Consider the following 21,792-nt stretch of genomic DNA (forward strand, 5'->3'; position numbering starts at 1 on the left):
CCTGGAACCAACTACAGATAAACCAGGCTGAGGTCAATAACCAGAGAGGCACCATCATTAGTCAAATAGTTCCAGGCTCAAGAGGACATTAGCAAGGACTCAGAGGGATGAATCATCCCAGACTCAGGACATAGACAAGAATAACCTTGATTTTATGTATTCATTTACCAAATTTCTACATTGCCCATCTCACTTAGAATAGAATAACAGAGTTGGAAGGGACCTTGGAGTCTTCTAGTCCAACCCCTTGCTTAGGCAAGAAGCCCTACACCACTTCAGACAAATGGTTATCCAACATCTTTTTAAAAACTTGGAGATTCATAACTTCTGGAGACAAGTTGTTCCACTGATTAATTATTCTAATTGTCAAGAAATTTCTCCTTAGTTCTAAGTTGCTTCTCTCCCTGATTAGTTTCCACCCATTACTTCTTGTCTGCCTTCAGGAGCTTTGGAGTATAGCTTGACTCCCACTTCTTTGGGGCAGCCCCTGAGATATTGGAACACTGCTATCATGTCTCCCCTAGTCCTTCTTTTCATTAAACTAGACACACCCAGTTCCTGCAACTATTCTTTATATATGTTTTAGCCTTCAGTCCCCTAATCTTCTTTGTTGCTCTTCTCTGCACTCTTTCTAGAGTCTCAACAACTTTTTTTACATCGTGGCGAAAAAACTGGATGCGTTATTCCAAGTGCCTTATCAAGTCTTATTAACACTTCACGTGATCTTGATTCTATCCCTCTGTTTATGCAGCCTAGAACTGTGTTGGCTTTTTTGGCAGCTGCTGGCTCAAGTTTAAATGGTTGTTCACTAGGACTCCGAGATCCTTTGCACAATTACTACTATTGAGCAAAGTACTGTATCTGTGCATTTGATTTTTCTTGCCTAAATGTAGAACCTTCCTTTTTTCACCACTGAATTTCATTTTGTTAGATAACGCCCAATGTTCAAGTATGTCAAGATCTTTTTTTTTTAAATTTTTTATTGTTTTTTAACATACAAACACAACAACAAAACATAAAAGCATCAGCTCCCCCATATTTTTATACAAACAGTAATGAAAATCAAAAAGGAAGAATTCAAACTACAAGCCTTTGCAGATGACCTAGTCTTCATCCTGGAAGATCCTATAGAAACAGCCTCGAAGCTGTTGGAAAAGATAGAGGCCTATGGGGAGGTGGCTGGTTTGAAAATAAATAAAGATAAAACAAAGATTTTGTCAAAGAATATGTTGCTGAAACAAAGAGAAGAGCTGGCAGAACTGTTAAAAATTCAAGTTACAAACAAGGTTAAGTATTTGGGGATATACTTGACGTCAAGATGTAGTACATTGAAGGAGAACAATTATATTAAACTTAAACAACAGATAGCCCAAGATTTGAAAAAATGGGAAAACTTACAATTGTCATTAATAGGAAGGATTTCAACAATTAAGATGAACATTTTACCCAGAATCTTATTTTTTGTTTCAAACAATACCAATTAGGCTTGGAAAAGAATACTTTGAGGATTTAAATAAAATTGTTTTGAAGTATATATGGCAAGGCAAGAAAGCAAGAATAAAGTTAAAGCTTTTACAGGATGCTAGATCTAGAGGAGGGTTTGGTCTGCCTAATTGGGAGTTGTACTACCAAGCTGCAAATTTGACGTGGGTTAAAGAATGGATAACATTAAGGAAAACCAGATTGTTGACATTAGAAGGTCATGATTTGCTGTTGGGCTGGCATGCTTTTATGGTACAAGGGAACCAAAACACAGGGGTATTTTAGAAGACATTATATACGGGAGTCTCTGTGGTTAAATTGGGAGAAGACAAAAAAACAGTGTTATTTGAAAATTCCAGTTTGGTTATCGACGATAGAAGCGTTCTCTTATCCTATAATTTATAAAAAGGAACAAACAGTTAGCTATGGGGAATTACTAGATGAAAAGGGTGAACTTAAATCGATGCAAAAACTAGAAGAACAAGGTATATAGATGAATTGGTTTTCATATCTGCAAATACATTCAAAGTACTATGAGGATTCCAAAGCAGAGGGATTTTATGATAAGCAAACTGATTTAGATAAGATTTTGATGGGTACTGATGAAAAGGTGATTAAAAAGCTGTATGGTTATTTATTGGAAATTAAGCTGGAGGAAGAACAAGTTAAAGAAACTATGATTGCGTGGGGGAGGAATTTTGGATATGGGATTGACTTAGAGAAATGGCAGAATTTATGGTTGCAAAATTATAAAATGACAATGTCTACAGCCTATAAAGAAAATTTGTATAAGATGTTTTACAGGTGGCATTTTCCCCCGACAAGGATAGCAAGAATGTTCAAGAACAAATCCGAAAAATGCTGGAAGTGTCATCAGAAACCTGGTTCATATTACCATATGTGGTGGACTTGTGAGGATGCTAGAAAATATTGGACTAAAATCCACATGTGGTTGGAAAAATGACAAAGAAGCATATAGACTTGAAACCGGAGTTTTTTTATTGGGAATCCTACCAGATACATATAGTAAAGAGTTGAAATATTTGATTGTAAATGTATTGACTGCTGCTAGGATTGTATTTGCAAAAATTGGAAAAATGAGAAAATTCCATTGCAAGAAGAAGTTGTAAAGAAAATATTGGAATGTGCTGAGATGAGTAGATTGACTTTTGAAATTAGAGAGCAAGAAGATAAACAATTTTATATAGTTTGGGATCTCTTCTATCAATGGTTGAATGATGAAATACAAAAATATAAAGGTTAGACAATAAGAAATAATATTGATTTTATTTTTCTTTTCTTCTTATTGGTGTTTGATACTATATTTATATAATAGTTTTCTGTTTCTTTTTTTTTTTTTCTTTCCTATTTAGGAGAGAATTGGCATGATTATAAGACTTGTTTTAGAATAAATTATTTAAAATATAGTTATCTCATAAAGGCATGATCGAATAAAAGTTTAGTCAAATTTCTTTTTTTTTTAATAGTGATACTATGATTTATAAATTTGTATTGATAATAAGAGTATTATATAAGGTAATTGTAATTGTGACTATGAGATGAATGCACAAAACTGATGGACCAACCGACTTACTGTTTGTATAAAAAAGTATGTCAAGATCTTTATATACACTGCTCAAAAAAATAAAGGGAACACTTAAACAACACAATGTAACTCCAAGTCAATCACAATTCTGTGAAATCAAACTGTCCACTTTAGGTAGCAAGACTGATTGACAATCAATTTCACATGCTGTTGTGCAAATGTTATAGACAACAGGTGGAAAGCATAGGCAGTTAGCAAGACATCCCCAATAAAGGTGTGGTTCTGCAGGTGGTGACCACAGACCACTTCTCAGTTCCTATGCTATGATTTGGTCACTTTTGAATGCTGGCGGTGCTGTCACTCTAGTGGTAGCGTGAGATGGAGTCTACAACCCACACAAGTGGCTCAAGTAGTGCAGCTCGTGCAGGATGGCACATCAATGCGAGTTGTGGCAAGAAGGTTTGCTGTGTCTGTCAGTGTAGTGTCCAGAGCATGGAGGTGCTAGCAGGAGACAGGCCAGTACATCAGGAGATGTGGAAGAGGGCATAGGAGGGCAACAACCCAGCATCAGGACTGCTACCTCCGCCTTTGTGCAAGGAGGGACAGGAGGAGCACTGCCAGAGCCCTGCAAAATGATCTGCAGCACGCCACAAATGTGCATGTGGCTGCTCAAACAGTCAGAAAAAGACTCCATGAGGGTGGTATGAGGGCCTGACGTCCACAGGTGGGGGTGTGCTTACAGCCCAACACCATGCAGGACATTTGGCATTTGCCAGAGAACACCAAGATTGGCAAATTCGCCACTGGTGCCCTGTGCTCTTCACAGATGAAAGCAAGTTCACACTGAGCACATGTGACAGACGTGACAGGGTCTGGCAACCCCGTGGAGAATGTTCTGCTGCCTGAAACATCCACCAGCATGACCGGTTTGGCAGTGGGTCAGTAATGGTGTGGGGTGGCATTCCTTTAGGGGGCCACTCAGCCTTCCATGTGCTCTCTAGAGGTAGCCTGACTTCCATTAGGTGCTGAGATGAGATCCTCAGACCCCATGTGAGACCATATGCTGTTGCGGTTGGCCCTGGGTTCCTCCTAATGCAAGACAATGCTAGACCTCATGTGGCTGGAGTGTGTCAGCAGTTCCTGTAAGATGGAGGCATTGATGCTATGGACTGGCCTACCCGTTCCCCAGACCTGAATCCAATTGAGCACATCTGGGACATCATGTCTCGCTCCATCCACCAACAATACATTGCACCACAGACTGTCTAGGAGGTGGGGGATGCTTTAGTCCAGGTGTGGGAGGAGATCCCTCAGGAGACCATCCGCCACCTCATCAGGAGCATGCCCAGGCGTTGTAGGGAGGTCATACAGGCACGTGGAGGCCACACAGACTACTGAGCCTTATTTTGACTTGTTTTAAGGACATTACATCAAAGTTGGATCATCCCGTAGTGTTTTTTTCCACTTTAATTTTGAGTGTAACTTCAAATCCAGACCTCCATGGGTTGCTAAATTTGATTTCCATTGATAGTTTTTGTGTGATTTTGCACATTCAACTATGTAATGAACAAAGTATTTAATAAGAATATTTCATTCATTCAGATCTAGGATGTCTTATTTTTGTGTTCCCTTTATTTTTTTGAGCAGTGTATCTTAAGTCTATCTTCTGGAGTGTTGGCTATTCCTGCCAGCTTGGTGTCACTTAAATGACTCTGGGTTTTTTCCAAACAACATTATTAAATGTTATTAAAAGCAAATTGAAGAGAGAGTTAAAAATAAGATTAAAATTTAAAATTACAAGTTAAAAAAAAAAACAGAGTTAACAAGCCTAAATACTTAGCAAGTTACAGGGACTTGCCCTCAAACCATCAGTCATCCCCAAGGTGGAATGGGACAACTCTCCATGAGTTGGAGAGAACCAACCTAAAACCAAGGAGGCATTTCCTAACAATTAGAACAATTAACCAGTGGAATGGCTTTCCTTAAGAAGTTGTGGGTGCTCCAACCCTTGATGTTTTTAAGAAGAGATTGAACAACCATTTGTCCATAATGGCTTAAGCTCTTTGGCTTGAGCAGGGGGTTGGACTAGAAGACCTCCAAGATCCCTGTTATTCTGTTATCCTACCTAAATATTGTACTTAACTGTGGCCCCCAAAAATAAAAGGTTGTAACACTGGGTGTGACTCACTGAACAGGTACCTTGCTTAGCAATGGGAATTCTGGTTCCAACTGTGGTCATAAGTTGAGGACTATCCATGATGCTTGCTTGTAACAGCCAACATCTGAAGATGGGTTAGTTTGGTAAGAAGGTTCTAGGTGTCCTTACATGGACTCTCCAGGCTTCGCAAACTATTCCACGTGGTCCCCATTGCAACACGGGACCTGAGTCCACTCTTGAACTTCACTAATAATTGACAAGTTGTATCCATATTAAGAGTCAGTTATCTATGTGGTATTACATTTTTCAGACTCACGATGTTCTATTAGGAAGGTCTGGTTTGTTTTAGGCAAGTCTGGTGTAATCGGTGGCCTTGCACTCATGTCCCCATTTTTCAAAGTGAATATTAGCACAGTGAGAGTGCTAGCAAAGCCACTTGTTTGCTGGGTCCATATTTGGCCACTGTTAAAACAGCAGACATCTAAACGGATATCACAGGACTGTGTTCCATGCCACTTGGATAAAGGTTTAAAGGTAAATACAGGAAAGACCTTGACATATGGACACTGTTGGGATCAGAATTTTCATTGCTAAGCAAGGGAGTTGAGTCATAGCCAAGATTGTTATCATCATCATCACCATCACCATTTTAATTTTAATGTGGAGAAAAGCGAAGTTTTACATTTAGGCAGGAAAAATCAAAAGTATAAGCACAGATGAAGTGAGACCTGGCTCAAAAACAATAACTGTGAGAGGGACCCCGGAGTCCCAGTGGATGATCACTTGAATATGAGCCAGTGGTGTGCAGCAGCAGTCTAAAAAGCTAATACAAATCCTGGGTTGTATACACAAAGGCATAGAATCAAGATCACGTGAACTATTAATATTGTTTTTTAAAGCCCTAGTAAGACCACCAGTGGAATGCTGCAACCCAATTTTGGTCACCACACTACAAAACCACACTACTAAAAAGCATACTAAAAAGCAGAGATATCACCCTGCCAACAAAGGTGAATATAGTCAAGGCTATGGTTTTCCCAGTTCCAATGTATGGCTGTGGACCATAAGGAAAGCTGAGCAACCAACGAATGGAGGCCTTTGAACTCTGATGCTGGAGAAGACCCCTGCGAGTCCCTTGGACTCCAAGGCCATCAAACCGGTCAGTCCTAGAGGAGGTCAACCCTGACTGCTCTTTAGAAGGCCAGATCCTGAAGAGGAAACTCAAAGACTTCGGCGACCTCATGAGAAGGAAGGACTCACTGGAGAAGAACTTAAGATGATCAAAGGCCTGGAAACTAAAACATATGAAGAACGGCTGCAGGATGTGGGGTTGGCTAGTCTAGAGAAAAGAAGAATTAGGGGTGAGAGGATAGCAGTATTCCGATATTCCAGGGGCTGCCCCAAAGAAGAGGGGGTCAAATTATTCTCCAAAGCACCAGAGGGCAGGACAAGAAACAATGGTTGGAAACTAACCAAGGAAAGAAGCAACCTGGAATTAAGAAGAAACTTCCTAACAGGGAGGACAATCAACCAGCGAAATAGGTCTTCTAGTTCGACCCCCTGCTTAAGTAGGAAAGCCTTCACGATTTCAGAGAAGTGGCTGTTTAGTTTCCTCTTCAACACCGTCCAACTATTTACTAAATCGGCATTACTATTAATCTTCTCATCGTTCCTATCACCCATCCCCTCCCACTTGTGACTGTAAGACTCTAACTTTGTTGCTTGGATCCTTACAATTTATACTGACTGTTTCCCGGTATGATTTGATTGCTTATTTGTACCCTAGGACTATTATTGTGTTGTACTTTACGATTCTTGACAAATGTACACTGAGAGTATATGCACCAACACAAATTCCTTGTATGTCTAATCACATTTGGCCAATAAATAAATCATTCATTCATTCATTCTTAAAAACTTCCAGTGATGGGATGCCCATAATTTCTGGAGACAAGCTGTTCCACTAGTCAATAGTCTTCACTGTTAGGAAGTTTCTTAATTCCAGGTTGCTTCTTCCCTTGGTTAGTTTCCAACCATTGTTGCTTGGGCTTTGTAGAATAATTTGACCCGCTCTTCTTTGTGGGAGCTCCTCAAATACTGGAATACTCCTATCATGTCACCCCTTAATTCTTTTTTTCTTTAGACTAGCCAAACCCACATCCTGCAGCCATTCTTCCTATGTTTTACTCTCCAGGCCTTTGATCATCTTAGTTGCTCTTCTGTGAACTTTTTCTTTCTCTTTCAAAGTCAAATTGACTTTGATTGTGAATGGGGAAGTTGCAAATTGTGATCACATGGACACTGCAACCATCACAAACATATGTCGGTTGCCTTGACTGAGTGACCAGGGGGGAAGCTGCAATGGTCATAAGTATGAGGACTACTCATGTCACTTTCTTCTGGGCCTTGTAACTTTGTACGGTTGCTAAACAAGTGGTTGCAAGCCTAGGAATATCTGTATGTTGGCATTTGTGTGGACTAGAACAGTGTTTCCGAACCTCAGGAACTTCAGAAGTTCTCACCAGTCCTTTGGACTCAATTTCAAAGCCAGATGGTTGACATATCCATTAAATGAAAATAGAATAAAATAAATGGAAAATTGTGGCAGGACTTTTGTCTATTCCACAGTTAAATCAAACAGAGAAACAAAAAAGTGAGGCCCCTCTTTTAAAAATCGTCTACTAAACCAGGAGGTCTTACAGAGTTCTTACAGATTGAAGAGTTGGAAGGGACCTTGTAGGTCATCTAGTCCAACCCCCCCACCCCACCCAAGCAGGAGACCCTCCACCGTTTCTGACAGATGGCAGTTCAGTCTCTTCTTGAAATCCTCCAGTGATGAAGTTCCCACAATTTCCGAAGGAAGTTGTTCCATGGATTGATTGCTCTCACTGTCAGAAAATTTTCTCCTTGTTTCCAGGTCCTCAGAGCGTGGTTAAAAGAAACTCAAGATTAAATTAGGGTGGGATCAAAAACTCTGCCTGGTTTTTGAGTCCATTGTTCTGGCTGTCATCTTGACTTCTTTGATCTCACCTAATGGGCATCTCTGCCCGAACATGTTAAAAAAAAAATCACCACTGGGCTTCAACCTTTCATAGCAGGTAGGCCAGGAGCAGAGGTGGAATTCAGCAAGTTCTGACCACTTCTGGAGAACCAGTAGCAGAAATTTTCAGTAGTTTGGAGAACCGGCAAATCCCACCCCTGACTGGCCCCGCAAATCCCATCTATTCTATGCCTCCCATTGAGTCCCAGCGGATCGGCTGGGTCTTCTTTGGTTGCCCTGCACAAGAGAACGGAGCTGGAAAGTAGGTTAGTTGGGTGGGGAGGGAATGGGGATTTTGTAGTATCCTTCCCCTGCCACACCCACCAAGCCACACCCACAGAACCGGTAGTAAAACATTTTGAATCCCACCACGGGCCAGTAGCCCAGAAGGATATGGCCATTGAAGGCAGAGAATGAGGGCATTGGGGAGGCCTCATGTCCAACAACACACCCACCAGCCAATAGGAATGGAGGCATTTGGACAAGACAGAAGGAAACAACACAGGTGGATTTGACTGTTCTGGTTGTATCAGCAGAAGGGGAAACACATTACTTCTGACGCACAACATGGGAGCCAGGATGGAAAGGTCATCTCCCAAGTGGGCAAGGGGTATTCTGAGGAGGTCATCATCCATTTCTGCCCTTCTGAAACAGGCAGTGTCCTGATTTGCCCTGTCCTGTCCTGGGCCAGTCCAGAAGTGCACATCAGCACCGCACTGAGTGGGCAGGCATCATGGCAGGACAAGTGGTGTTAGTGAACCTGACACCACAAACCTGGTTCTACCACAGTCATTCGCTCAAATCAAACTCTGACTCAGAATGGAATTCTTTTAAAAGTTACTCCTTTATTGGTTGAACCATGGCTCAGTTAATTTTCATTAATTGTATGGAACTTTGACACATCCAGAAGAATGAGGATTCTGTTGAAAGCTGACTAAAACAGAATGAGCCATGTTGGCTCCTTAGTTCTTAGTAAGGTGGAGCGATAGCCTTGACCTGCAGTTGTACATCACTGGGAAGACTTTGGGAGGGCTGGCGTGCATTTGAAGTCTACTTCAACTTCCTCTAAAACATTCCAGAACTTCTTCTCAAATAAAGTGCACAGACTCTCCGTAGCACATCCTTTATAAGACAATGCTCTGAAGAAAAAGCCTGAAAAAAATTAACCGACATTGTAGTCAGGAACATCAACTAATTCCCCACAAGACTGTCAAACTATTTACTAAGATTGTATTTCTATTATTCTTCTCACTCTTCCTAGTATCTACCTCTTCCCACTTATGACTATAACCTTGTTGCTTGTATCTTTATGTATATGGTTTATTTGTTGCCTAGTATGATTTGATTGCTTATTAGTATCCTATGGCTATCACTAAGTGTTGTATCTTATGATTCTTGATGAATGTATTTCATTTTCCTTCATGTACACTGAGAGCATATGCACCAAAGACAAATTCCTTGTGTGTCCAATCACACTTGGCCAATAAAGAATTCTATTCTATTCTATTCTATTCTATCCTATCCTATCCTATTCCCTCTACAGTACCCCATCCTTTAAAAATGGGAAAGGAGAAATTATTGAAAATTGTATTTGGAAAACTAAATGTGGCCAAAGGACTGCTTTTGCAAAGTGTTTCAGGAAGGAAGAGAGGTGGTATTCAGCAGCTTCTGGAGAACCGGTAGCAGAAATTTTGAGTAGTTCGGAGAAACGGCAAATACCTCCTCTGACTGGCCCCGCCAACCCCATCTATTCTCTGCCTCCTAAGTCCCAGCTGATCAGCTGTGTCTTCTTTGGTTGCCCTGCACAGAGAACAGAGCTGGAGATCAAGTTAGTGGGGAGAGAAGGGATTGGAGATATTACAGTATCCTTCCCCTGCCATGCCCACCAAGCCACGCCCACAGAACCGGTAGTAAAAAAAATTGAATCCCACCACTGGGAAAGACTTAAAGGGGAAGAAAGATGGGAGGAAGAGGAAGAGGAGGAAGAGGAGGGAAGGGGGAAGGATAAGGAGAGGGAGAAACAGGGGAAGAAAATAGACTGGGGCTGTTATCAAGTTTTCCTGCAGCCTGTTCTTACCAAATTCCTTCCCAATTAGAGACAAACACTGGTTTTCAGATCCCCGGCAGGAAACCGGGTGTTCAGTGCATTCTTTTGAGGACAATCCAAAGCATCCAGGACACTGAAGTCCGTTGGGTGGGCTGACTTTGTCTCCAAGCACTGTCAAGAACAAGAGTTGAGGAAATGATCAGTGCAATTGCCTAAGAGAAACTGCCTGCTTTATCAGACTGGGTAAGGCTACGCTAGGACGTTGCTCATCCTTTCTCTTTATTTCCCTGGATTTTAAGTTCCCCCAAACCATGGGACAGCTGGCTGATCCCTCAGACTATATTTCCCTGGAGATTTTAGGAAGCCTTCCTGGATTTTAAGCTCCCAGAAAGCTAAAAGGACACCTTCTGGAAGCTTCTGGAAACAAATTCCTTGTGTCATACTTGGCCAATAAATCTGTTCTCCTCTCCTCCCCTCCATTCTGTCCCAGGAAGGTGAACTCAAGACAGATTATCAGACTCTGTTTATAGGATTTCTTCTGCCTAAACAATAGTGTTTTTTCAACCTTGGCGACTTTAGGATGAGAGGACTTCAATTCCCAGAATTCCCCACCCAGCTTGAGCAAGTTTCTTTCAATCCTTAGCAAGAGAACTTTTAAACACAGAGTTAAGGTATAACCCTTCGCTCTGACAAAGTTGAAATCAGAAATGGGCAGCCCTGGAGAGGTTAGATTTCGCCTCCTTCAACGTTGTCTGTTGAGGCTGAGATTGGCTTCCTAGAGCTACATACCAGGCGGTGGCAGAGTTTTACATTCCTCCCCAGTACAGCAGGTTCTTTTGGTCTTCACCGTTAGTTCATTATGTGGACTCGTCTCCAGGTAGTTAAGATGGCAAGTGTCAGAAGTACCACAGGATTTTGAAATCAAAGAGAGGGACACAGGGGCTGCACAGGTGAGAAACAAAGAACAAAGACATTTTATTTGAGATTCAAGGACTCCTCAGTAGGTTTAAAGGCTGAATTGAACTGAGATCAGATACATTCCTATTTGGTATATAAAGAGATAAGATAAGTAAGAAACTCCAACATATTATATTACATATATTACTGCAGCAAGAACAGCCTTTGCCCAGAATTAGAAAAGTGACAGCATTCCCTCGGATACTATGATAATAAAAAAGGGTTTTAGAGTGTGCAGAAGTGGGTAGGCTTTCTATGGCAATGAAGGAGAGAGGAGACAGAGTACTACAAAATTTGGAATTTATGGTATAATTGGCTGCAAAGAAGACACAAAATAGAGAGATGAAATGAAAGGTTATGGTGTGATGTAATAATTTGGTATGAGTACGCATAACTCTGCATACTTGTGTATAAATATATAAATAACTATGAAAATATATGAAAATATGACAGAAATCAAATGTAAAATAATTGTAATAATATTTAGTAATATTCTATACACTTAAGAATATATCAGAGTGAGTGAACACTACTGCAATATGCTGTATGCATTGAATATGCTGCAATGAATGGAAATATGTTTTTAATGGTTTTTTAATTGTAGAATTTGTTTAATGAAGTTTTTAAAATGTTTTTTTAAAAAAGGCTGAATGATCCACTAGATGCAAATGGCAGGTAGTCCTCGACTTATAACCACAGTTGAGCCGCAAATTGATAATATTGAAATATTTCAAATACAAAGCGTCTCCAAACACCAACCAAGATATTCTGAACGTCCACAAGGCTTGAGTGCAAAAACTTCTTTGCTTCCTGCAAAGAACTCCAGTTTCTCAGCTGGCTTTTATCTCTTAAGGGAGGGGCCTTACTCCCGAGTCGCCCGTGCTGCAGCAGCTGCTCTTTCCTTCGAGCAGCCCTGCATGCACACGCACTGGGGCCAGGCTCCTCGGGGACCTCTTCATCACTGCTACCAGCCTCCACAATCTCTGGAGACAGCATTCCACTCCCTGATGGTCCTGGCCCCATCCCTGCAATCACACGCAGGCCCCTCATCTGAATCCTGGCTCTCTGAGACCTCAGCCGCCCGCACCTGTTGCCAGAGAACCACAACAGTCTATCTCACGACTCTTAAGATTTCATACCTCTTATCACTTCAGTTTGAAAGGTAACACAAGCATCTTGATTAGCATCACAGGTTTTCGTCCAGGTGTTACATTTCCGGCCCAGCCCAAAACAAATATCACACTCAAGACACATGCCTAGAGGAGGAAGATACAACATTGTTTGTGGATGCTTTCGACAGGAGTGCCTTGCCCTGCCCAGCCCCACATGTCAAATGGTGATTCATGCCATCATTACCCCGTCTATCTGTCTTACTTGTCAAGACCTACTTTTGACAAAAACTCCTGGCTTACATTAAAATGGACGAATAAATTAGGTCTATGATTTGAGGGGATCCCCTACTTCTTCTACAGGCAGAGATGGGTGAGGGAACAAAAATAAATAAACCTGGGAAGGAGCCATAATTATACAATTCAGGCTCTGCCTAACGCATTCCAAAAAAATTTAAAAAAAATTCTAACACATTTCAATTTTTTTAAAAAAATAGCTGGAGTTTCAGTCACACAATGGTGGGCACCATCTTGACTTTTCTGAGCCCCTTTTGTGGACCCTCCGAGACCTGCCTGGAGTCCTGCTATCCGAGTCAAGGTTCTTGAATTGCTCCCAAAGTCTTCTCACCTGTAGCTAAGAAAGTGCCAAAGAGGCAACAGAATAAGAGGGACTTCATGGCGGAGAACAAGATGATTGATGCCCAAGGCAAGCTGGATAGAGATATCTGGAAGGGGAGGCAGAAAGAAACAGAATCAGGAACACAATGTAGGCATAAATTTTATCATAGTGCCAGTTTTCAAATAACAATCACAAACCAGTTTCAAGAATCTTTTCCCCGCTTTTAATAGCTTTAAAAACAATAGGAAGAACAGGAAAAAGACAAAACTAGAAACAAACTTCACTCTCAAGAAGGGATTATGTAAGCTCCTGATAATAACTGCATTTTTCTCCATTGCCTGTTTGGCCACTGAAGTCAATGGCTTAGTTATTACCAAGTTGTAAGAAAGTTACCTCATATTAAAAAAAAATCATTACTGGGATCTATAGGACTTGTCTTGGTTGACGTTGGTTGTTTTGGTAGACATTAGGCGTGTGTAGTTTAATGAAAAGAAGGACTAGGGTGACGTGATAGCAATATTGGTGCAGCCCCAAAGAAGAGGGGGTAGTACTATTCTCCAGTGCACCTCAAGGCAGGAAAAGAACTAGTAGATGAAAACTAATCAAGGAGAGGAGCAACCTAGAACTAAGGAGAAATTTTCTGACAGAACAATTAATCAGTAGAACGACTTGCCTTCAGAAGTTATGGATGCTGCATCATTCAAGGTTGTCAAGAAGAGATTGGACAATGATAGAGTTTCCTGGTTGAGCAGAAGGCTGGACTAGAAGACCTCCACAGCCCCTTCCATCTCTTTTATTCTGTTTTTTTTGCTTCCTCTAAGCTCCTAGATCATCTAAAACTATAGGATGGAGACTCACCATCATCTCCATCTCACACATACACCCATACATAAATTTCCCTGGCTTTCAAGATCAATATTTGGGTAGCGACATAGAATAAACTCCATCCTTATTATCTACACAACAAACAAAGGCTACCCAAGTTCTTCAACTAAGGTCAAGATCAGCCCACCTTGAAGTAAGGTAAAAGGAATCTGCAAGTCTTTGTAGGATTCTCAACCCTTAAGAAGGAAGTAGGCACTTACGTAGAGCTTCAGGAAGCTGCAGCCAGCAATTTTACCTTAGAGGCTACCAGGTGCTATCAGTCAATGGGCACAGCTCCTTCTCCTTTTGTGTTTCCTTTTTGTAGGAGAGCTAGGTGGTTATGTTTTTGGAACCACCTCTCAACCGCCCGTTATGGGGTATATTTACTTTCCACCCAGATAGAGATTTTTTTTTAAAAAGGTAAACCTTTTGCCAGTCCACTGTCCTTTTCAAGGATAGCCTGAGGCAATCACTTGACCTATTCTGCTCTTGGAGCCAACTGTCCGTAGTCTGCTGAATCAACCTTTGAACATGATAGTATTATTTGGGATTAAAAATTCACCAGGCGGTCAATATAGATTTCACCACTGAGAGAGAGAAATAGCTAAACAGATAACAGATAATCAGAGTAGGAAGGGACCTTGTAGGTCATCTAGTTCAACCCCCCTACCCAAATGGGAGACCCTACACCATTTCTGACAGGTGGCAGTCTAGTCTCTTCTTGAAAGCCTCCAGTGGTGAAGCTCCCGCAACTTCTGAAGGCAACTTCTGCTCCATCGGTTGATCGATTGCTCTGTCAGAAAATTTCTCTTTATTTCCAGGTTGCTTCTCTCCTTGTTCAGTTTCTAACCATAATTCCTTGTCTGGCCTTTGGGTGCTTTAGAAAATAGCTTGACCCCTTCTTCTTTGGGGCACTATGCCAGAGCAGTTGGAAGTCAGCTATTCACAAACTGTCTCTGGGGGCTGCAATGGGGGCTGCAAACAGGGAAAGTTAGGTGAACCAATCTTATATAAATTCTGGTTGTAAATGGGAAGTTTGGAGATGGGCCTCGTGGTCTTGATGGGCATAACCAGTAAACTTGTAGATCTGCATGGAACCTTGAGTCTTCCATTGAGGGCCAAACCCAACAGGGTCTTCCAAGATAATCGGGGACTTCCCTCGAAGACTGAAGGGAAAGGATTTTCCAGTCAAAAACCCCCTCCATTTTTCTTAAGCAGATCTACAGGCAGTCCTTGACTTACGACCACAATTTCTTTTTGCGAAGCCAGACAGTGGTTACGTGAGTTCTGCACCTCTCTTGCCACCATTGTTAAACGAGTCGCTGCAGTTGTTCAGTTCCTAACATGGTGGTTAAATGAATCTGGCTTCCTCATTGACTTTGCTTGTCAGAAGGTGCGGAAAGGGGTATGAGGTGACTCCACTGTCACCCTGCAGCTGCCATAAATGTGAACCCTCTGAATTTTGATCACGTGATCAGGGAAAGCTGCAACGATCATAAGCGTGAAAAACGGTCATAAGTCACTTTTTTTTCAGTGCCTTTGTGACTTTGAGGGCCTCTAAGCAAACGATTATACATTGAAAACTACCTATATATCCTTGAACTGTTCCAAATTTGGTATAACTTTCTTTTGAGAGAGAGGTGGGAGGAGAGAGAGAGGGAGAGAGAGAGAGAGATGGAGGGAGGAAGAGAGAGAAAGAAAGAGAGAGAGGAAGAAAGAGAGGGAGGGAGAGAGAGAGCTGGAGGGAGGGAGAGAAAGAAAGAGAGAGAGGAAGAAAGAGAGGGAGGGAGAGAGGGAGAAAGAGAGAAAGAAAGAGAGAGGGAAAGAAAGAGAGGGGGAGGAAAAGGGAGAGGGAGGGGAGGGAGAGAGAAAGAGATAGGGAGAAAGACAGGGGCGGGGGGAGAAAGACACAGAGAGAGTCATTTCGGATAATTCCATTCAATAAACAACTTTGGCCCATAAAATAATATTTGTTTGAAAGAGATTCCTAGCTTATTCAACCACTAGCAGCCCTTGTTTAGCGACTCTTTCATTTAGTGGCAATCTGCAGTTACCAACAGTGCTGAACAAGTAACTTTACAACCCATCCTCACTTTTGTGGCCATTGCAAGTCTTTAAGACAAAGAAAAGCCGAAAGCACTGTTGCAGTTCCACTGAGCGATCACTTTGCTTAATGACCACATTTCTTATCCCACTTGTGGTTACTAAACAAGGACTACTTGTGCTAATGTAGGATCATCAGACCGTGCTGCTGAAGCAGAATGCAAAGCAAAACAGTATTTTTCTTGAGAGGTCAAGAAAGCTAACACTACTAGCCCTGATGATGTTCCCTAGATTGGTTCATGAAACATCTTCAAGAAAACCACCAAACTCAGAGAGCACCAGGGACCTCTCAGGTCAATTCTGAGCCACAAATAATCTCCTTTATTGGTATTATTTTTCTTATCAGATCCCACCAGCAGGTTCCCTGTGCTTCTGTGGCTTCTCAGTAGATTTCTATGCAAATAAAGAGTGTATTTAAGAGAAAAGGAGAAGAAAGGAGAAAAAGAAGAAAGAAAGAAAGAAAGAAAGAAAGAAAGAAAGAAAGAAAGAAAGAAAGAAAGAAAGAAGGAAGGAAGGAAGGAAGGAAGGAAGGAAGGAAGGAAGGAAGGAAGGAAGGAAGGAAGGAAGAAAGAAAGAAAGAAAGAAAGAAAGAAAGAAAGAAAGAAAGAAAGAAAGAAAGAAAGAAAGAAAGAAAGAAAGAAGAAAAGAAGGACTTAGGGGTGACATGATAACCATATTCCAATATTTAATAGGCTGCCCCAAAGAAGAGGGGGTCAACTTATTTTCCAAAGCACCTGAAGGTAGGACAAGAAGCAACGGATGGAAACTAATCAAGAAGAGAACCAAACTGGAAGGAGAAATTTTCTGTCAGTGAGAACGATTAATCAGTGGAACAACTTGCCTTCAGAAGTTGTGAATGCTCCAGTAGTGGAAGTTTTTAAGAAGAGATTGGATAACCATTTGTCTGAAATGACATAGGGTTTCCTACCTGAGCAGGGGGTTGGACTAGAAGACCTCCAAGGTCCCTTCCAACTCTCTTATTTTGTTAAAAGGGAGAGCAGGTAACCTTTTCTGGGCTGAGATCTCTCTGTGGCTTTTGATGCCCTAGATGATTGTAGGGGACTGGAGGCTAAAACATACAAGGAATGGGTGCAGGAAATGGATAGGTCAAATTTAATGAAAAGAAAGAGTGGGAATGACATTTATTTATTTACTTTATTTTGTCAAACACTTACAATGTCATAGAAATAAGAATAAACATAAGTTTAAATACATGAAATAGGAACTAATAATTGGGGACAATAGGGCAGGGATGGTAGGCACGATGGTGCGCTTATGCACACCCCTTACAGACCTCCTAGGAATGGGGTGAGGTCGATAGAGGTTAGTTTGAGGGTAAAGGAGTGGGGGGTTTGAGCAGGTGACCACAGAATCAGGTAGTGAGTTCCAGACATTGACCACTCTGTTGCTGAAATCGTACTTCCTGCAATCGAATTTGGAGTGGTTTACATTGCGTTTATATCTGTTGTGTGCTCTTGTGTTGTTGCGGTTAAAGCTGAAATATTCATTAACACGTAAGACGTTGTACATATGATTTTATGTACTATGCTTAAGTCCAATCTTAGCCAGTGTAGTTCAAGGTTGCCTAAGCCTAGAATCTCAAGTCTGGTGGTGTTGCAAACAGAGGAGTGTAATACTCTTCTTGTAAAATACTGATGGACTCGTTCAATTGTATTAATGTCTGATATACAGACGGCGGAGCTGTATTCAAGTATTGGTCTAGCAAAGGTTGTGTATGTCCTAGTTAGCACTTCAATATTTCCAGAGGAGAAAATTCATAAGATCACAAGACATGATAGCAGTGTTCCAATATCTCAGGGGCTGCCCCAAAGAAGAGGGGGTCAAGCTATTCTCCAAAGCATCTGAGAGCAGGACAAGAAGCAACGGATGTAAACATCCAGGAGAGAATCAACTTAGAACTAAGGAGAAATTTCCTGACAGTCAGAACAATTAACCAGTGGAACAACTTGCTTCCAGAAGCTGTGAATGCTCCATCACTGGAGGTTTTTTAAGAAGAAGCTGGACAGCTGTGGCAAGAAAGGTTATAACACGAGGCAGAACAACTGGTCTTGTTTAGCAACAGAAATTTTGGGCTCAATTGTGGTTGGAAGTCAAGGACAACCTGTAGAATGGAACAGCGATATAATTGCAGGAATATTCGCTGTTCTTTCCCCCTGCCCCCCTTCTTATATAAATAGTATTATGCAACACTGGAGTTGCACATGGGCAAAGGGTTCTCTTCTCTTCTTGTCTGATGTAGTTGCTATTTGGAAATACCTATGCAAACATTTTTAGACCTTTTAAGGGAGGTCGATGCCCTCGTCGACTGAAGGGATTCTATATTGGCACATGCCCAGTTTTTCAGACATTTGAGGACTCTGCCTGCTTGGCCTTCCTGTGTTCAGGGAACACATGGGAAGTACAAGTCCTCAACTTGCAATCACTATGGAGCTGCCAACATTGATGTGGCTAAGTGAGAAAATGTGTGAAGTGAGTTTGCCCCATTTTTATGACTTCTCTTGCCGCGTTTGTGAAGGGAACACCGGCAGTTGTTCAATTAGTCATATGGTTGTAAAGTCAATCTGGTTTCCCCATGGACTTGGCATGAAGGTCAGAAGGTCGTGTTAGAAGAAATGTCCCTCTGGGTTTAGTTCCAAGTGGGGAGAAAGACCCTGGAAACAGGGAGGCTGTTTGGAAAGATGCCTTAATGGTGGACAGGACCACGGGGGGTTTGAACTCCTGGGTAATTGAGCACTTGGGAGAGAGAGAGAGGTTTACATCCTCTCTCGGTGTTGTGGTTAGCTGGCGAAGGTGCGGACGGCTGAGGAGAGTGAGGACTCAGATGAAGGGCCAGGACCATGAGGGAGTGGACTGCTGCCTTCAGAGATTGTGGGGGCTGGCAGCAGTGATGAGGAGGTTCCCGCGGAGGAGCCTGTGCCAAGTGCGCGTGCACACAGGATTGCTCGTAGGAAAGAGCAGTTACAACAGCACAGGAGACTCGGGAGTAAGGCTGCAAGGAAATGGCCCCTCCTTCAAGAAGATTGCCTGACCGCAGGGTTCTGCAACCGTCATAAAGGTGAGTCAGTTGTCAAGCATCTGAATGTAAAGTCACCCGACCTGGGGATGCTGCAGCGGTCCTAAGGGTGAAAAACGGTCATAAGTCACAGCTTTTTCAGTTCCGTTGTAATTTAGAACAGTCACTAAGTGAACTGTTGTAAGTTGAGAACTACCTGTACAGTACAGCCAGCCTCAGAGACCTGAGTCAGTCAACTCATCGCAATTGGGTAGGTCTGGTATAATGAAAAGAAGGACTAGGGGAGACATGATAGCAGTGTTCCAATATCTCAGGGGTTGCCCCAAAGAAGAGGGAGTCAAGCTATTCTCCAAAGCCCCTGAAGGCAGGACAAGAAGCAATAAGGATGGAAACTAATCAAGGAAAGAAGCAACCTAGAACTAAGGAGAAAATTTCTGACAGAACAATTCAGCAGGGGAACAACTTGCCTCCAGAAGCTGTAAATGCTCCAACACTGGAAGTTTTTGAGATGAGATTAGATAACCATTTGTCTGAAATGCTATAGGGTTTCCTGCCTAAGCAGGGGGCTGGACTAGAAGACCTCCAAGGTCCCTTCCAAGTCCCAACTCTGTTATATGCCTTTCTGACAAGTGAAAAGGGAGTAATGATAACATTGCTAGAGTGCCACCTCCTGGCCATATCGTGCCACGGTACACGCCAGCCCTTCCAGCTAGTCCAGACAAAAAGAACCAACGCTGCAATATTTTTATTTGTTAGGTTACAGGAATAGAATCTTGCAACTCCAAAGGGACCTCTTCCCTCTCTTACTTTCCTCCCCTCTTCAGGTAGACTAGAAGACCTCTAAGGTCCCTTCCAGTCTCTATTCTGATTGGTTGCCAGGATGTGCCTGAAGAAGACCCTACAGTTTTCTGTGTAAAGTTTTTCGAAAGTGGTTTCCCATGTCCCCCTTCCTAGGGCTGAGAGAAAGGGATTGGCCCAAGATCACCCTGATGAATTTGTGTCGAAGGTAGGACTAGGACTCGCTGTCTCGGATTGTAGCCTCATGCCTCAGCCACCGCACCAAAACTAGCTTTCTCCTGAGAACTAAGAAGGATCCCTTCAGAGATGCTTTCTCTGCCTCCTCTCCCATTCCCATACCATAATTTTGTTACCAGACTGTTGTCTAGGTTGTGCATCTTCCTTCTGTCTTGTAAGGATGGCGAAGAGGCAATATCAGAAGCAGAGGTGGTATTCAGCAGTTTCGGACCGGTTCTGGAGAACCGGTAGTGGAAATTTTGAGTAGTTCGGAGAACCGGCCAATATCAGCTCTGACTGGCCTCGTCCCTCATCTATTCTCTGCCTCGCATTGAGTCCCAGCGGATCAGCTGGGTCTTCTTTGGTTGCCCTGCACAGAAGAACGGAGCTGGAAAGCAGGTTCGTGGGGTGGGGAGGGAATGAGGGTTTTATCGTATCCTTCCCCTGCCACGCCCACCATGCCACACCCACAGAACCGGTAGTAAAAAAAAAATTGAATCCCACCACTGATCAGAAGAGTCCTGACATATTTTAAATTTGGGGTTGTGGAAGAAGACTCCTGTGGGCAGGGGTGGGCTGCAACCGGTTTGCACTGGTTTGGGTGAGCCGGATGTTAATTTTACATCAGGTTCAGCAAACCGGTAGTTGCAATGACTGCCTGGCCCCGCCTACCCTGCCCCACCCCTTCCCTCCCGGGAGTCTCCGCGTGGCCCATTTTGGATCCCAGGTAAGTACAAGGCCCACAGGGAGGCTCACGGAAGGCGAAAAAATGGCCTCCTGGAGGCTCCGGAAGGAGGCCATTTTCCCCTGCCCAGAGGCTCAAGGAAAGCCTCCAGAGCCCGGGGAGGATGAAAATGCCCTCCTTGCCATGGTCCAGGAGGTTGAATAGGCCACGCCCACACAGCAACAAGGCAGACAACCAAGTTTTTATTTGTTTACAACAAACATACGAACAAAACATAAAAACATAAAACCCTCTTTCAATTATATACATACAGTGTGTCAGTTGGTTACAATATTTTGGGCTATCCTTTTTTTTTTAACCATTACTCACAAGTTATATAAATTCTCGCCTTATCGGTCTAGCTTGTGCTTATATAATATCAATTATTAAACATTCATTTTTTCCTCATCATTTTATACAAGAGATTCTAATTTTCATTATGATTTAATCTTACACATTGATCCAATGGTTATATATTTTATATTGTATTCTTTATCAATCTATTAACTTTTATTGTAAGGCTTACTAATCTATTTCTTTACCATGTCTTTTTATCTAACCATTGATAAAATAAATCCCATAGCATATAAAATTGTCGGTGGCTAAATTTTTTGAAGCCCACCCCTGCCTGAGTGTGTGCCATGGACAGCCATCTTAGGAAGACCCCTCCCTGGTTCTCAGAAAGATGAAGGGTAGGAATGTGGGGTGGGGGAAGCTTTTTCAGAGTTGCAAGATTCTGTCACTCAAACCTCATAATAAAAGTAATATTAGCCTTTGTAAGTTTGGTTTCCAAGTCTGCTCTACTTGCAGGGCTGACATCGATTCCGCCAGCTAAACACACTTTCCCCCTCCCTCCCTCCCCTTATCTTTGCAAAAACTTGGGAGGGACCTAACCGAGACTCAAATTACAGCTCTGTCCTGGACTCAAATTTCTTTTATCTGATTGTTGTCTTGGTGATAGTTCATCCTCCTGTTCCTTCTTCCCACTGCGATAAATGACTTGTGTTCAGACAACAAACTTGGTCAGGTTAGTTCAAGACCTAGCGTCTGTATTTGCCCAGTGTGCATTAAGCCCAGGGGTGAGCTGCTGGGGGC

General features: G+C 42.3%; 1 protein-coding gene across 4 annotated transcripts; it reads right to left on the minus strand.

Annotated features, from left to right (window-relative positions):
• Window positions 1-9,051: 9,051 nt before the first annotated feature.
• On the minus strand, window positions 9,052-15,077 carry LOC148124959 (phospholipase A2 inhibitor NAI-like). 4 transcript variants are annotated; one of them, XM_087940072.1, is made up of 6 exons: window positions 14,044-15,077; window positions 12,968-13,064; window positions 12,370-12,486; window positions 11,063-11,215; window positions 10,304-10,444; window positions 9,052-9,378 (listed from the first exon to the last, which is right to left on the minus strand). In XM_087940072.1, the coding sequence occupies exons 2-6, from the start codon at window positions 13,014-13,016 to the stop codon at window positions 9,236-9,238; spliced, it is 603 nt and encodes a 200-aa protein (XP_087796198.1). In that variant the 5' UTR covers window positions 13,017-13,064; window positions 14,044-15,077; the 3' UTR covers window positions 9,052-9,235. The 4 variants fall into 4 exon arrangements, with proteins under 4 accessions (XP_087796198.1, XP_087796201.1, XP_087796200.1 ...); XM_087940075.1 differs by having other exon boundaries at window positions 14,079-14,224; XM_087940074.1 differs by having other exon boundaries at window positions 13,971-14,224.
• Between the last annotated feature and the right edge of the window lie 6,715 nt (window positions 15,078-21,792).

Source organism: Pseudonaja textilis, chromosome 10 (assembly GCF_049901715.1).
Source record: "Pseudonaja textilis isolate UNSWEBS1 chromosome 10, rPseTex1.2, whole genome shotgun sequence".
In the NCBI taxonomy this organism is placed as follows: domain Eukaryota; kingdom Metazoa; phylum Chordata; class Lepidosauria; order Squamata; family Elapidae; genus Pseudonaja; species Pseudonaja textilis.